The 14862-nt window shown below is 43.1% G+C and overlaps 2 protein-coding genes across 7 annotated transcripts in view; one reads left to right on the top strand and one right to left on the bottom strand.

Annotated features, from left to right (window-relative positions):
• Positions 1–1131: 1131 nt before the first annotated feature.
• LOC123498614 lies at positions 1132–7685 on the top strand. Of its 6 annotated transcripts, XM_045245887.1 has the most exons (9): positions 1446–1567; positions 1737–1851; positions 1997–2114; positions 2259–2399; positions 3034–3237; positions 3909–4070; positions 4531–4704; positions 5034–5274; positions 5543–7685. In XM_045245887.1, exons 1-8 carry the CDS (start codon positions 1501–1503, stop codon positions 5265–5267), a joined length of 1215 nt encoding a protein of 404 aa, XP_045101822.1. In that variant the 5' UTR covers positions 1446–1500; the 3' UTR covers positions 5268–5274; positions 5543–7685. The 6 variants fall into 6 exon arrangements, with proteins under 6 accessions (XP_045101823.1, XP_045101826.1, XP_045101822.1 ...); XM_045245888.1 differs by lacking the exons at positions 1446–1567; positions 5543–7685 and adding an exon at positions 1132–1246 and having other exon boundaries at positions 2245–2399; positions 5034–5489; XM_045245891.1 differs by lacking the exons at positions 1446–1567; positions 5543–7685 and adding an exon at positions 1136–1246 and having other exon boundaries at positions 5034–5489.
• Positions 7657–14862, bottom strand: part of LOC123498613 (transmembrane protease serine 9-like) — a 53308-nt gene continuing 46102 nt past the window's right edge. The window contains exons 3-10 of the mRNA XM_045245884.1: positions 14849–14862; positions 14018–14633; positions 13469–13629; positions 12878–12966; positions 12054–12186; positions 9569–9707; positions 9167–9312; positions 7657–8666 (exon numbers count right to left, since the gene is read on the bottom strand). The exon at positions 14849–14862 is cut by the window's right edge and continues 113 nt beyond it. Of these exons, the coding sequence (XP_045101819.1) occupies positions 8505–8666; positions 9167–9312; positions 9569–9707; positions 12054–12186; positions 12878–12966; positions 13469–13629; positions 14018–14633; positions 14849–14862 (1460 nt within the window). The 3' untranslated portion in view covers positions 7657–8504. The remainder of the gene's footprint in view (positions 8667–9166; positions 9313–9568; positions 9708–12053; positions 12187–12877; positions 12967–13468; positions 13630–14017; positions 14634–14848) is intronic.

Raw genomic sequence — 14862 nt, 5'->3', positions numbered from 1 at the left:
AGATCAATAATAAAAAAAAAAATAATGATAATTATCATTATTATTATTATTATTATTATTATTATTATTATTATTATTATCATTATTGTTATTATTATTATAATAACAGTAACAATGTCAACAAATAGGTCACACGTGAACCACATCGCTGAGTCACGGCTTGGACGCACAGTACGTATCTGGAGAAGACGAATGAAAAAATACGCCAGAGGAAACGAACTTGTCCTTCTATTGACACAATCTATGTACAACACAGTGGTCATATGCAAGATGTATTAGACTAATACATCTTGGTCATATGGGTGTCATTACTTATAATTAGGATTGCCAACCGTCCCTTGAAAAACGGAATCACCTCATATTTAGAAACAAAAGTACGCGTCCCGTATTGAGCTGAAAAGGGACGCACTTTGTCCCGTATTTACGTGAGAATCAGAAATAGTCTGTAAAATGTCAATGGAAATAATTGATGAGAGCGCTTTACATGAAAGTTTACGGTAAACTTATTGCCAGCGCCCTCCTGCTCTGACCAATGAGCTGACAGCACACTCACACACGAGTATGACAATAGAGAATCCGGCTCAAACAATTCACCACGCCGGGAGGGGTGAAGGCAATCGGGTCGGCCGGCCCTGCCAACGAAGTGTCCTTTATTTATTTTTCAGGGATTTGGCAACCTTACTTGTAATTTTTACCTTTTATTCTTGGTTGATTAACAAATACTCTAATCATAAAAATGAGTATTTCCTTTGCATACAATCCAATGCACACGCAATACACATAGCAACACCAATTAAACGTTTATTGTGTAGGAAGGCTTATCTCCCCATTTCCTTTCGTGTCCTTACCTATTGTCGTGGGACTGTAGAGGTGCTCTTTCTTTATCAGCTCGACTCACCGTCTGGGAATGTCTGCCTGACATCTGTCCTTTCACAACTCACGCGAGGGTGTCTGAATTTGTTTCTCTCTCTCTCTCTCTCTCTCTCTCTCTCTCTCTCTCTCTCTCTCTCTCTCCTTGAAACAGATCCACATACCAAGAAATGTACACATTATATATCATGTTGATACTAACGAGCACGCGAACACCTGGTTTCGTATGCCAGTCACGTTTCAAATGTTTCATGTGACACTTTCTCACCTGTGCTCAAACAGAAGCCTTGGCCCTACATGCACGTATTCCCATACTGATTCAGGCAGCCATGGATGCAATAATTGTGGATATTGAGAACACACGCTACCAAATCAGGTACGTATGTTATAGATCATTAATGCTTCTCTGACTTCTTGAATGTTAATGACTATAGACTGAAAGAATAAAGGCAGGATAAAAAAAAAAAAACAAGGAGCAGGGTGGAGATCTTGATTGGAAAACACAGAAAGTAAGATAAGGGAGGGAGCTTAAGGTAGGGGGGGACGATAGGTGGGAGGGTTCATGTAGTATAAGAGGTTTTGTCATAAAGAGGGAGTGGGAGAGGGATTGTGGAGAGGACAGCAGACGAAATGGAGTTTGAGCGAGGAATCTTCACACGCTTCGTTCTAATCGTTCTTTTCTCCGCCTGTGGCTATTGTAAGAGAGTTATAAACTTATATTATAAGCACTGTCAAAATGAATGAGAAATGGTGAGTTACTTTACGATGAATTACGATTATACTATTCCAATATGTGCTAAATATTAAAATTATAATTGTTGTATGTGAACTAATAATTTTGAATGTAAAAATACTTGTGTAATTAGGTTCGGACTGTATGTGGGACAAGGACAAGGACTTCCCTCGATACCCGCCGCTCATCCTCGATTCCAGTTTCCAGTTTGTGTTGCCGGTGGAGGAGAATGGCAACAGGGTGGTCAGGTTAGTTTTACAACTAACTCTCTTGCTGATGCTACTTAGTGCTACAATCACAGTGTACTTAAACATTCTATTAGTGGCTGCTTCCTTTTAGGTTACTCTGTGGCGTATCTCATGAATGTGTAGTGAGTACAGTGTCTTCTCGCAGGTTGGCGCTGGGGGAGATAGTAACTCTGGCATGTCCAGGCGACGAGCTAGAAAACTTACATCTAGTGGAGGCGAAAGCTCGTTGCCTCGAGGACGGCCTCTTGATGATCGAAGACTCAGTAAGTATCCTTTATTGTGTGCTTGCAGATTTGCATGTGTCGTGTTATAGTTCAAAGAGGCGGTCTGTTGATGTACTTGGAAGAGAAATACAATGACGTAAGCCAGTGCCCGTCTCATACTTGTCTGTAGGTGTGTCTGTGCAGGTGTGGGATATGGCGAGCTTAGGCTGTGGCGATGACGTGAAGGAGATGATCCTCCGCGACCAGGGGGCATGCGGCGCTGGGGACATCGGGGTACTGCACGAGATTGGCTTCGAGGTATTAAGCGCAGAGAGATTCAAGAAGGTGAGTGTTCCTTGCATCCGTATCGTTAGTGCTAGAGATGTGCCCAATATGAAGTTGTTCAATATTATTATACTTCACTGTAATGCTTTAGATAATTGAAATTCTTATTTCCCCAAGATGAATTTATAGAAAGTTATGCTGAATGAGTTGTAAAGTAATAATACTTAGTATCGTTATTGTTGCCAGTGTGTCCTTGGGATCTGTCAAGGCATATCGGTAGGTCACTGTTAGAACGGTTAATGTTTTCCGAGTACGTGAATTTTGAAAGAAGGTACCGTACCGTGCCTCAGGCTCCTGTATACTTGTGCACTTGTCTGGAGAACTTCCTTACTCGCGTATTCTTCATTTAGGTCTGGTAAATAAGTTACATATTTGAAAGTGACAACTGGAAGAGTGATAAGCATTTTTAAAAATTTTATTTGATATCACTGTACTACGATACTGACAACATACAAACAATTTCGCTCCCAATGGTATAAAGAAAATAAGGAAATGCTACTACTACTATTGCAACAGCAACAACAACAACAACAACAAAAACTACTACTACTTCTACTACTACTACTACTACTACTACTACTACCACCTCCAACTCCTCCTCCTACTACTAAACTGTTTATCTTCTCTTGCTCAGGTTCTCCGCGTCTGCTTCGATCCCACCTCCGAGACCACTCTGTACACGGAGCACCTCATCCACGGCGCCAGCATCGCCGCCAAGGACATCGACTCCTCCAGGCCGTCTTTCAAAACTTCCACGGGTTTCTTCAGCGTGTCCATGAGCAGCGTGTACTCCCAGAACTCACAACTGGAACTCATGATAAAGCTTCTTGGTGACGAGGTGAGCGTGTTAGAACAAGATTTTTTGTTATTCTTTTAGGTAAATAGAAGGGGAAGCTGCAAGGAGTTATCAAGTCTATGGTTTATTCTTGTATAGAAAAATGTCTGCTTATTTCTTCCTGTTATCTCGATCTATGATTTTTGTTTAACATCTTCAGTACCATGACGCGTTTTCATATTCATTCTGCTTACTATCTGGTAATTTTATACAGCTTCAGAAACTTATGTGGGAATTAAGATAGTGAAGACTCTGGCCACTAGTCTTTTAACTCCCATAGACCTTTCCTAATGTAAATAAAATCGTCTATTCACACCAAAACTGAAGGTGCGCTCCAGTAGTGAAGGGGTTAATTTCCTAAAGCTCCTTATTGACTTGACGCTAACAACCTGATCACGAAATCCATTCCATTTGCGTTTCTGTTGTATATCTGAGTATGTCTAGTTGTGTATGTGTCTCTACATATTCGAGAAGAAAGGAGCAGTTTTTCGTTATCATATTATAAAACAGTGAAGAAATGATTGCTCGGCTCTAATGGTTAAACGACACTCTGAGGTCCGTATTCAGAAACGCTTTGTTCTCATACCACGACGAGCTCTAAATACGATAATGTCAGTTTCTATTTGGTTATTTAATTATGGCAGTGCAGCATAACTTTCTATCTGTTTTTACAGGACCTCGCTCACCAGATCATCGACACACACAAGCAGCTTTACTTTGCTAAGGGCCACATGTCCCCAGATGCCGACTTCGTAATAATGGCCAACCAGGACGCCACTTACTACTACATCAACGCCGTACCGCAGTGGCAGGCCTTCAACAATGGAAACTGGAAAGTGCGTAGAGGAGATTGTCTGCCTCATGGATGCTCTTACTCGTCGTCTTGGTTTTTACATTGCTTCCTTTTGCTTCATTTCTCCCTCATGTTATCCTAATTACGTTGTATTTTGCTTGTAGAATCTTAATTTCCTTTCCCTTCCTTGCACGTAACCTACTTTTCTTAATTGGCATCCTCCTTTATGTTATCGTCCATACGTTATTCTTGTCATTCCTACTGGGAGAATCTTAATTTCCTTTCACTTCCTCGAATGTAGTCTTCTTTTACTTAATTCTAACTTCGTGTTCGTTATCTTTATTCGTTGAATCTCAAGACTCTTTCATTTCCTCGAATGTATCCTCATTTCTCTTCATTCATTCTTCATTTTATCCTACATTCGTTAATCTTACTCTTTAAGACCTTATCTTTATCCTCACTTTTGGCCAGTCTCAGTTAGTGCTCGTGTCAATACTCCACAGTACTTGGAGTTCGCGACGCGGGACCTGGCTGAGAAGAAGAGGCGTGATCTTCGGGTGTACAGCGGCGGGTGGGGTGTGCTGGAGCTGGATGACATCAATGGTAATCCCGTGGAGGTCTTCCTCGGACTGGCACAAGAGAAGAAAGTGGTGCCCGCGCCTGCAGTCACTTGGAAGGTATGTACTGTAGCTGTATACGTGACGTGCATTAATTTCCTTCCCCAAACACTCACCTCCCACACAGGGCTTCACTCTCAAAACTTCACTACTGTCAATACACTGTAGCTAATGGATGGTACTAGGAGTTTTCGGAAGTATTGATATATTTTATTGATAGTAGAAGAGAGAGAGAGAGAGAGAGAGAGAGAGAGAGAGAGAGAGAGAGATGGGGGCGGGGCTAGGCAAACGTATCTCGGTGGCCTTTGAAGATACTCCTAATGGAACAGTGAAGGTGTTAGAATATGGCTCAGTTTCGCAGTCATCGAGGCCCGTTCTACCGCATACAGGTGGTGCACGATGAAGTCACCAACTGCGCCGCCGCCATCGTGGGCGTCAACAACCCGCACCTCACCTCGGCGCCCTCCACGCTTTGCGAGGACCTGTGCTCCTCACTCCAGTGGATCGACTTTGACGTGGCTGACCTGGAGCACGGCTACACTTACTGCTGCTCTGTGGCTGACCTGCGAGCCGCCGTCCCCCACGTGCCTGACCTCGGGGAAGTGTGTCTGCTCACCGAATAAACGAAATGTGAGCTTGATTCACTTCAGTGCTATCGGCTAAGGCAGCATCAGACGGGCTATATACTTACTGGATATTAATTGCTACTGTACTCGTATTTCCATTTACTATTTGTACTAGGATGCTAAGATGATTTTAATGATTTAGGTAATGCCGTAATGATTAGGTCTAATCATGTAACAACCTTGTGTCAAGCGCTCTAAACATAATAAAAAAACGTATAATAGAAACCATACATGTCCAACACGTCACTGATACACTTTTCTTAATAACAAAGAATGGAACTTACTGCATGGCTACACCCCTCATACCACGTACCGAATGGGATCAGGAAAAGCGCACTGGAATGGCTGGAATGAAGTCTCATAAAGTAACATAAGCCAATCATAAATCACAGAAGTTGTCTGACACCAGAGAAGTGCATAGGATTATATTTGGTACTCTTTCTAAAGTTGTAGAAGTGTCTCCTAACCTGACATCCTGCAAATGATCTACCTGTGCAAACTCTGGTAAAGCTGCAAGAAGACAGTGACATTAAGAAGATAAGTTTACTCTGCTCTCTGTACTATTTGGTGACTAATCGCACGTAGTACTTAAGTGAATATCATGAGTATTTGAGTGACCCATAAAGTTACTCCGTTTTCTACAACTCATTTTATTTTACCATCAGGTCGCTGTTTCGGACGAGCCTTCTCCATTAATTTAGTGTATCTTCTACTTCGTCGTGAGATAGCAGCACCAGCTCAACTTAACCTTCCTTTCGATCTTTGTTGGGATCAACTTTTCGAAGTCAGAGTGAAGCCTTGAACTCCCGAGAGGAAAGAGATATTATTTGTAGCCAGTTCAAATGATTACTTTCTTATTTTGTGTCTTCTTCTTTTCTTCTTCTTCTTCTTCTTCTTCTTCTTCTTCTTCTTCTTCTTCTTCTTCTTCTTCTATTATGAGAAATACTGTTGGGTGAGAGGAATTAATAAAATACGTTAGTTACTAGAGTGTCCTCAAGCTTCAGTGGCATCTCGATTCTGTACAACATGAAACTTCCGAGCCCCGAGGCACACATCAGTGAGTGTCCTTGAGTGAAAGTGAGTGGGTGGCGGACGTGACATGAGGAACATTTCAGGAATGCGAACGTGTGCTGTGTATAGACTATCAGAGAATGGCAGTGGTAGCTTTAACGAAGACTGGTGGCGCAGTGATTTAAGGTGAGACACTCAGCCATCCCTTTACTGAGACAAGAGATCTGTGTTCTGAAATGTTTGCGTATTCATAAGAACATCTTTAAAGGAAACAGTTTGTGGGATTATTGTAGTGTCTTTTATTTGTATTATTCTTATTATTTCTTAATATTTCAACACGTGAATTCCGAACATGTCCGGGAAAATCCTGACATTTGGCACCCTGTTATCAGAGAGCAATGACTCTGAAATCGATTTTTTAAGGTCCGGATCTTGCAAAAAAAGTTGATAAAAATCCACCAAATTTGCAGAGTTTTAGACATGAAATATAGAACAATATTGACATCAAAAGTTTACATCAGTCAACAAATTGCAATATTTTTGACATACGCAGAATGCTTTTCTTTTAAGTAAGAAACATATTTACATTATAAGACAAAACATTATGAGTTTGAAAAAATGTCACCATTCTATAAAAATCGCCTTCCAGGACGATGAAATGTTATGATTATGAAATAGACAACTTTGTTCCTTGTGAGTGCGGGCGCGCTGCGTGTGGGAGGAGAGCGGCTCGGTGAGGACTGTGGGGCGTCAGGGAGTCTCCTCATTCACAAACCGGTGGAGGAGAGAGTGGTGCGCCTTCTTACAATTGTTTTTCATTCACTCGATGGTGTTTCGGAGGTTCCTCAATCGACTGAAAAATGCCTGTAGAGTGAACTGCGGTCCGTGCTGCTCATGCTCGTGCTCGCTGAATTGCTCCTACTCAGGCTCGTTTGGCATCGTTCCCTGCCTGAACCCCCGCAAACCACCTGCCAGGAGCATTTCCAGCAACCTCCTTTGCCCCAAAACCACCAGTGTTACACCCAAGCGCATTGTTGTGTACGTTGGCGTCATCACAGGGGTGGTGGTTGTAATCCTGGTGGTGCAGCTCTTCACGTACCACATCGTTATTACCAGCAGCGAGGCTTGACTGGCGGTGTCCGTGTCCTGTCTAAACTCACCTTGCTTGCCTCCTGTTCTTCGTGTGGGTTTTTTCCTTATGAGCCGCGGTGCTATGTTGCTGTGCGAGGGTAGAAACAAAGCTTGGTATCATGTTGTGCTGAGCCGACCGCGCCACTCACGCTCAACAGAGCATCACTGATCTCCATAAGGACTTCACGATGTCCTCCAGGAGTCGGGCACCCGAAGATCGAACATAAGGAATTGATACAGATAATTACTCTTATCTTTTATTACTTTCTACTTTAGATAATAGCAGGATTTTATTCTATCATATTGATTTTTTTTTTTTTTGTGAATTAATGCTCGTTGGAGGTGCCGATAAGTTTTGTGTGATCTATCGTGAAAGTGACTAAAAAGTGTCCATTATCAACCCACTATATATTGTTGGGTGTTCTAAGATAAGCATCTGATGATTCACAATACGTTATGGCATGGGAATATTGCTCCTGTGTAAGAGAAAGGAACAGTAATTATTGTTCAGCAGACAACATACATACTATCCCTCCATTTTTGTAATTGCAATCAAGAAGGGAGAGCGTTACCTTGCTTTGCTTGCTAGCGAGGCACCTCCTGCTCTTCCTGGTGGGACACACGACACTCAGTAATGCCGTTACTTACAACAGTGTTATTTTAATTTACCTATTTATGTTTTACAATGAATGAGAATCAGAACTTTCGTAGGCGTAAACCAGTATAACAAAAAATCATGCCCGTCACAGAAGAATAATCATTGTATTCTCCCAGAAATATTATAATGCGTTTTGCCACTTGTTGGCAAAGATAGAAAAGGAGACTCGTGTCCCCTCAACCGATCATTTCAAGCCGTATCCTTATGGAACATGTACCTCTTGATTATTGAGCATCCTGAGATAAACAGACAGGGACAGAGTGAGACAAGAAGCACCGATAGAACAGAAGAGGTACGAAACTAAAGAAATAAGCAAGAGGAGATAATGGAAAAAGAAAGAAGAAATAAAAACTACTAAACATCATATGAACCATAGTTAGAAAATAGAAAAGTAGAAAGGAGTGCGGGGAAAATAGAAGAGTGTCGGGGCTGCCTCAGTAAGCCGCCTTGACTCTCTGTATCCAGGGCAGGAAGGAGGACACTCTGGAGTAGACGCCAGGGTAGTGTCCCTTGCCGCACCCGATGCCCCACGACACCAGCCCCACCTGCCGCCACACGCCCTGCACGAACTTCACCAGCGGCCCTCCACTGTCACCCTGTGGTAGTAATGGAGAGATTGGAAATAGTGAAAATTTACAAGTTTATCTATCTACTCATGACTAAAATGATGAACTGGACTATCATAATGCAATGGACTCGTTTACTGCATTGACATTTCTTTCTGATGTAATTTGGTTTGTAGTATTTAACCCCTTTAGTACCATGACGCATTTCCATATTCATTCTGCTTACTATTTGATCATTTTATACAGCTGCAGAAACTTATGTAGGGATTAGAGTAGTGAAGTCTCCTGCCATTAATCTTCTGACCTTCATAGACCCTTGTTAGTGTTAATAAAATGGCCTAATCGTACACAAAACTTCAGGTGAAAATGTGTCCCAGTACAGAAGGGGTTAATGAGATGTATTTCTTGTTAGCATGCGAGGGGTAAAACAATCATCATTATCTTCTGCGCTCGAAAATAAATTCTTAACGTTACTTGTACATCTCTTTACTCGTGAAAACTCTAGATTCGCTAAGCCTTCAGGAACTTACCTGACAAGAGTCCTTCCCGTCAGTACCGGCGCAGAGATAGGTAGGAACGATTCCTCCAGGAGCAGCGGGACCGTACTTCTTCTTACAGTCGCTAAGGCTCACCACCCGCAGCGTTGCCTTGTGGAGGGTGCTGGGCTGGGGGCCGCCTGGGGGGAGATATGTAGGTGAAAGAAAGGACGAGGGAGGGAGAGAGCACCACTTGTAAGGCAATGATGAACGAAGAGACAAATCTGAAAGACGTACCTCAAATGTCTTTCAGGAATCAACTTTTTTACATAACTATTCAAAGTTTGCTGCTGAAGTGCAAGAGAGAGAGAGAGAGAGAGAGAGAGAGAGAGAGAGAGAGAGAGAGAGAGAGAGAGGGAGGGAGATGGGGAGGGGAGAAGGAGTGAATGGGCTAACCTTCGTGCATGCTGCCCCAGCCTGCCACTGTCACGTCCTCCCCGTCGTAGGTCTTCCCTGTGTTGTCTAGGCAGACTGGTCGGATCTCGTTGGTATATTCCACGGGTGTGCTCAGTGTCAGCATCGCCACGTCATTGTACTGCAAACGTGCGCCGGAAAAAACAAACAAACTTACTGTGTGCCTAATAAAGAAATGAGAGAGGGATTGCTGTACGGGGAGTTAAGATCACAGTCATTCTACAAACACACTCAGATTAGCAAGTGAGTCTTTTATGTTAGTTTGCTGAGCCACTGTTGTACTGGAAACTTGAGCCGGGAAAAGAAAAAAACCTTTGTGTGTGCCTTTGTAGAGAAATGAGAAAGGGATTGGAGGTAAGATCTGTGTCGCTTTCCAAATACACTGAGGGTCAGTTTGCTGTGCCACTGTTGTACTGCAAACTTACCCTTGAAAAAAAAAATCTTGTTGCGTGCTGTATAGAAGAATGAGAGAGGAATTGTTATTGAAGGGGAGAAAAGATCTGTCACCCTTCAAACACACTCAGGGTCAGATTAGGAAGTGAGTCTTTTATGTTAATTTGCTGAGCTACTATTGTACTGCAAACTTGAGCCGGAAAAAATAAGTATTAATGTGTGTCGTGTAGAGAAATGAGAAAGAGATTGTTATTGTAGGAGGAGCTGAGATCACAGTCTTTCTACAACACACACAGATTAGCAAGTGAATCTTTTATGTTAGTCTGCTGCGCCACTGTTGCACTGCAGACTCGCCCCGGAAAAAAAAGCCTTGTTTTGTGCTTTATAGAAGAATGAGAAAAGGGATTGTTATTGTTTGGAGAGGTAAGATCACAGTTATCCTTTAAACATACTCAGGGTCAGACTCTACACCTGACAAGTAAGTTAATTCTGTGTAAATATCAACCTTTTGTTTTTTCGCATCATCCACAAATATTAGCCTTACCTTTGCTATTTATCCTGAAAAGTAAGTGAATTCTCTATGTAAATTCGGGGCCAGATTAGCGAGTTTTTTTTTCTTTTTATGTTAGTTTGGTGCAAGTGTTCGAAAGGAAAGTGGTGGAGTTATGTACACGATAATGTTCCTCGTGGTTGTCTATTGATGTGGATCCTGGTCTTCAGTGATTCTCCTCCTTTGACGCATTAATAAACTTGCCTTATTGTATTGTTGATTAAACAGGGAAATGGTGGAGATTGTGGTAAAACATTAGTGAAAGAAAGTTGAGTATTATTTGTTCAATATCTTGGTTTCTTTCACTATTAGTTTTATCTGATTGTATTGTTTAATTTCTTTAGTATGAAAGTGAAAGGTAATAATAACTTTAATTACTATTCTCTCTCTCTCTCTCTCTCTCTCTCTCTCTCTCTCTCTCTCTCTCTCTCTCTCTCTCTCTCAACCAGATAGTACAATATTGCTACGTCAGGTGCATATTTACAAGTCTATCCCTGAAAAGGAATGACCATTTTCTTTTACAATTCCAGCTGGGTTATAGAGGGAAAGCTTGTATATTCACGTGTGTTGAACTCTATACAAGGCACTTTGGTATTAACTTTTTCAGTGAATCGAAGGAGAGAAGACTGAAGTGTGTAGGGAGAAAAATGTGTTGTGGGAATGATAGAAAGATGTAGATGACAAACTTTTGAACTTATGGAAGAAGAAAATAATAACAAGGAGAGTAAAATTTGAGTGTAGTTTTGCAGTGTAAATTTAAGGGACGGGTGCTGAAAGGGAAGAATATGGTATAGTCTGTCTACTCTAAAGTGGCTCCTGGGTCGCGGTTTGAATGGTGTCCCAGGGAATGCGTGGTTGTCAGATTTTGAAGAAAACCATGAGCTATCCTTGTCATTAATGCGTTGATCAACAGAAAACAAGTATTATTCACATCAAATCAATTACGTTATCAATAAGCTACAATATGTTTTGAATCCAAGAGACTATAGTACTTCTCTCTCTCTCTCTCTCTCTCTCTCTCTCTCTCTCTCTCTCTCTCTCTCTCTCTCGATTATATTCTGAAACGCTTCTGTGCCTCACCTCTTCTACATTCTAAAATTTCTAGTTGAAGTTACACGTGTCTCTTACGGTGTTCATGTACTAGTGAGATATGAACATGAGACTTCCATGGTATTAACAGGCAAAACACTCTTGAGAATCCGACTAATTGTTATCTCAGTGGCGTTGGAAAATGAGTCGTGGTGAGAGAGCAAAACGTTTCAGAATTGCAGGCTTTTCTCTTTCTCTCTTGACAAAAGTGATGGCGAGAGAGCAGCGCGTTTCAGAATATGGGCCCATCTCTCTCTCTCTCTCTCTCTCTCTCTCTCTCTCTCTCTCTCTCTCTCTCTCTCTCTCTCTCTCTCTCTCTCTCTCTCCTGGTCTGAACTTTGTTTTATCCTTTCCCTTCCTTGTTCCCTATTCACGTCCTGCCTGCAGCTCCTCTCTCTCTCTCTCTCTCTCTCTCTCTCTCTCTCTCTCTCTCACCAGTCTTCGAGAGTCGTAGTCCTTGTGTCTGACCACGCGGGACACCTTCATCTCCTGCACGGACCTCTCCACCGCCAGCAGGTTGTGGGCCCCCAGCCGCACCCGCAGGTTCTGGATGTCTAGCTGACTCATGCTGCGGAGGAGGGGTGTGGGTGGTGATGGTGGTGGTAGTGGTGGTGGTGGTGGTTGGCGGTGATAGTGGTGGTGGTTGGAGGTGGTAGACTCGTATTCTCAAACACTTCTATGCTTCACCTTTTTCTGTTTCAAAAGGCTTTACTGAAATTGATATCAGTTTTTCAATGTGTTTTTACGTTTCTAGAGTCAGAGTGACAAGATTTCTGCATCATTAACTGGAGAAACACTCTTGTAAATCCTGCTAGTCATCTCTGTGGCTTTGGAAAACAGTCTTTGTGAGAGAATAAAGCGTTTCTGAAAAGGGGTATTTAATAGTGGTAGTTTGAATGGTTTTGTAATCGTCGTCGTGGTTTATTGGTGATGGGTGGTGGAGGTGATGGTTTTAGTGGTAGTGATAGTGGTAGTAATGGCGATGGTGGTGGTGGTAGTGAGAGTAATCAAATATAACAGTCTATAACCCTCACGAAAACGAAAACAAAAACCAAGCACCAACACTAACCAAAAATATGAGCGATAAGAAAAAGAAAAGAAAAAGAAAAAGAAAACCGTTGAATAGTAAAACAGGGGAAAACGTTTTTAAATGCAACACTAACACTTCATTTCCTCTATCCCTTTTCTTCCACCTCCTTTACCATCATCCTGCTCCCTTCCAATGTTCTCCTCACCTCTCTGTTCCTTCCCACACTTACTGAGCAACACAGTGGGCGGCGGTCAGGATGTGGGTCTTGTCAATGAGAGAACCTCCGCAGAACTGTTTGTGCCCATTGTAGAGAGCGGCCTGTGGGTGGAAAGGGGGGGATTGAAGATACGTGGGGAGAGGTGATGTGTATGCAGAGGGAGTGAGTGTCTAGGTTGAAGAGGAGAGGAATGTGAAAGTGTGCAGGAAAGAAGGAGATGAAGTTGAAGATGAATGAAAGCATCGATAACAGTGACTTTGGGAGAAGGATGGAGGGGTGGAGGCTAGTGTGTGTGTGTGTGTGTGTGTGTGTGTGTGTGTGTGTGTGTGTGTATGTGTGTGTGTCGGAAATTGTAGTTACGTCAGAATACATGGGAGCAGTTAGATAGTTACTCATGATTGACTTGCCTTAAATAACATAGTAGTGGAATATTACTGTACCTGCAAATCAATTAAATAAAAGCCATCTCCAATGCAAGTTTACCTATATAGTTTTCATATAAGAAAAGGAGGAACTTCAAGGAACCGGGCGCTTTATTGGAGATGAGAAACTTGTAAGATTGTCTATTTTCACTCATGCCATATCTATTCATTAAGTACTCACGATCCACGGGTGGGAGTGAGCTGCGGCGGGCACTCCACCACTGATCCGGAAGCCCTCGTCCGGCCCAGCGTTGTAGAAGGTGCCGGGGGTGCATGGGTTTTGTTCACTAACTTGGCGAGGCGGAGGCGTGGTGGTGGTGGGTTCTTTTGGTGAAGGCGTCACTGTTAGGAGCCGTGTAGGTTTTTTTGTTATTACTACAGTCACAATTAGAAGCTGGATCATATTCTGAAAGGTCTTGGCGTCCTCTCGTGGACATTTGGAAGCTGAATTTGAAAGTTAGTAAGAGTTTTCAAGGATGTTTTCATGATTCTGTGGATATATTTGGAAATATTCTGTTTATTGGTGGGAGCGAAACGTTCCTGAATATCTCAGCAGCTTTTGGGAACATGAGAGCCCGAAGGGGCATGACCTCAACATCGCGTCTGAGCTACAGTAACTTACTTTCTAATCGAAACATTAGTATCTAAAAAAAAAAAAAAAAAAAAAAAAATGCTTGTATAGCTGTGTTGCTTGATAGGTGTGTGTTGGATCATAACAAAAAACACTCACCGGGCACGGGATGATGGTGAGGTTTATCCCACCAGGCTGTGGTGATACTTGGCTGGGTCGTTGTCTGGGTGGCTTGAGTTTCCCACCATGGCTTTGATGGCGTCCACCATTGTTTGCTGGTGGTTGTGGTAGGACGTGGAGTTGTTGTTGGTGGAGTCCAAACGGTGGCTGGCTTAGTGGCATCCCACCAGCCGGTTGTGCCACTCGTAGGTGGTGTTGGCCGGGTGGATGTAGTTGCCCACCAAGGCTTTGTGGTGGTTGTGGCAGGAGGCTGGGTTGGTGGAGTGGCCCACCAAGGTTTCGTGGTGGTGGAAGGGGTGGAGGGGCCTGGCGTCGTCCACCAGGGTTGGTCGGTGTGTGAGGGATGATGTGTGATGATCTCAGGGTAGGGCCAGGTAGGTGTCCGCGACAGGGACAAGCTACGGGGCGGGACGAATTGGACGTGGCTTCTGTCCATCAGTGCAGGACCTTCCTTCTCCTTTACTGCTCTGTCTTCACCATCCACGAACATGTACGTGTCAACCTTCTCCACGCCCACAGCCGTTCCTACCTCGTTTGTGTGCTGGGGGGCTGCATGCTCGGCCGCCTCGTCCTTCGCACAACACACCCCGAATACCTGTACGGGAAGTCCTTCATAAGAAACAGAATTCTTGAGTCACACGGTTCAGAGTCACAAGGATCGATACAAGTACTCCACAACTCATGCACTAATCACCTGGTAGAGCAACAGTTAATGCACACACACACACACACACACACACACACACACACACACACACACACACACACACACACACACACACACACACACACACACACACACACACACACCAGGGCACTGTCGT

The sequence above is a fragment of the Portunus trituberculatus genome, chromosome 48, assembly GCF_017591435.1.
Source record: "Portunus trituberculatus isolate SZX2019 chromosome 48, ASM1759143v1, whole genome shotgun sequence".
In the NCBI taxonomy this organism is placed as follows: Eukaryota; Metazoa; Arthropoda; class Malacostraca; order Decapoda; family Portunidae; genus Portunus; species Portunus trituberculatus.
The sequence above is the reverse complement of the archived record's forward strand: the minus strand, read 5'-3'. Positions and strand labels throughout refer to the sequence as shown.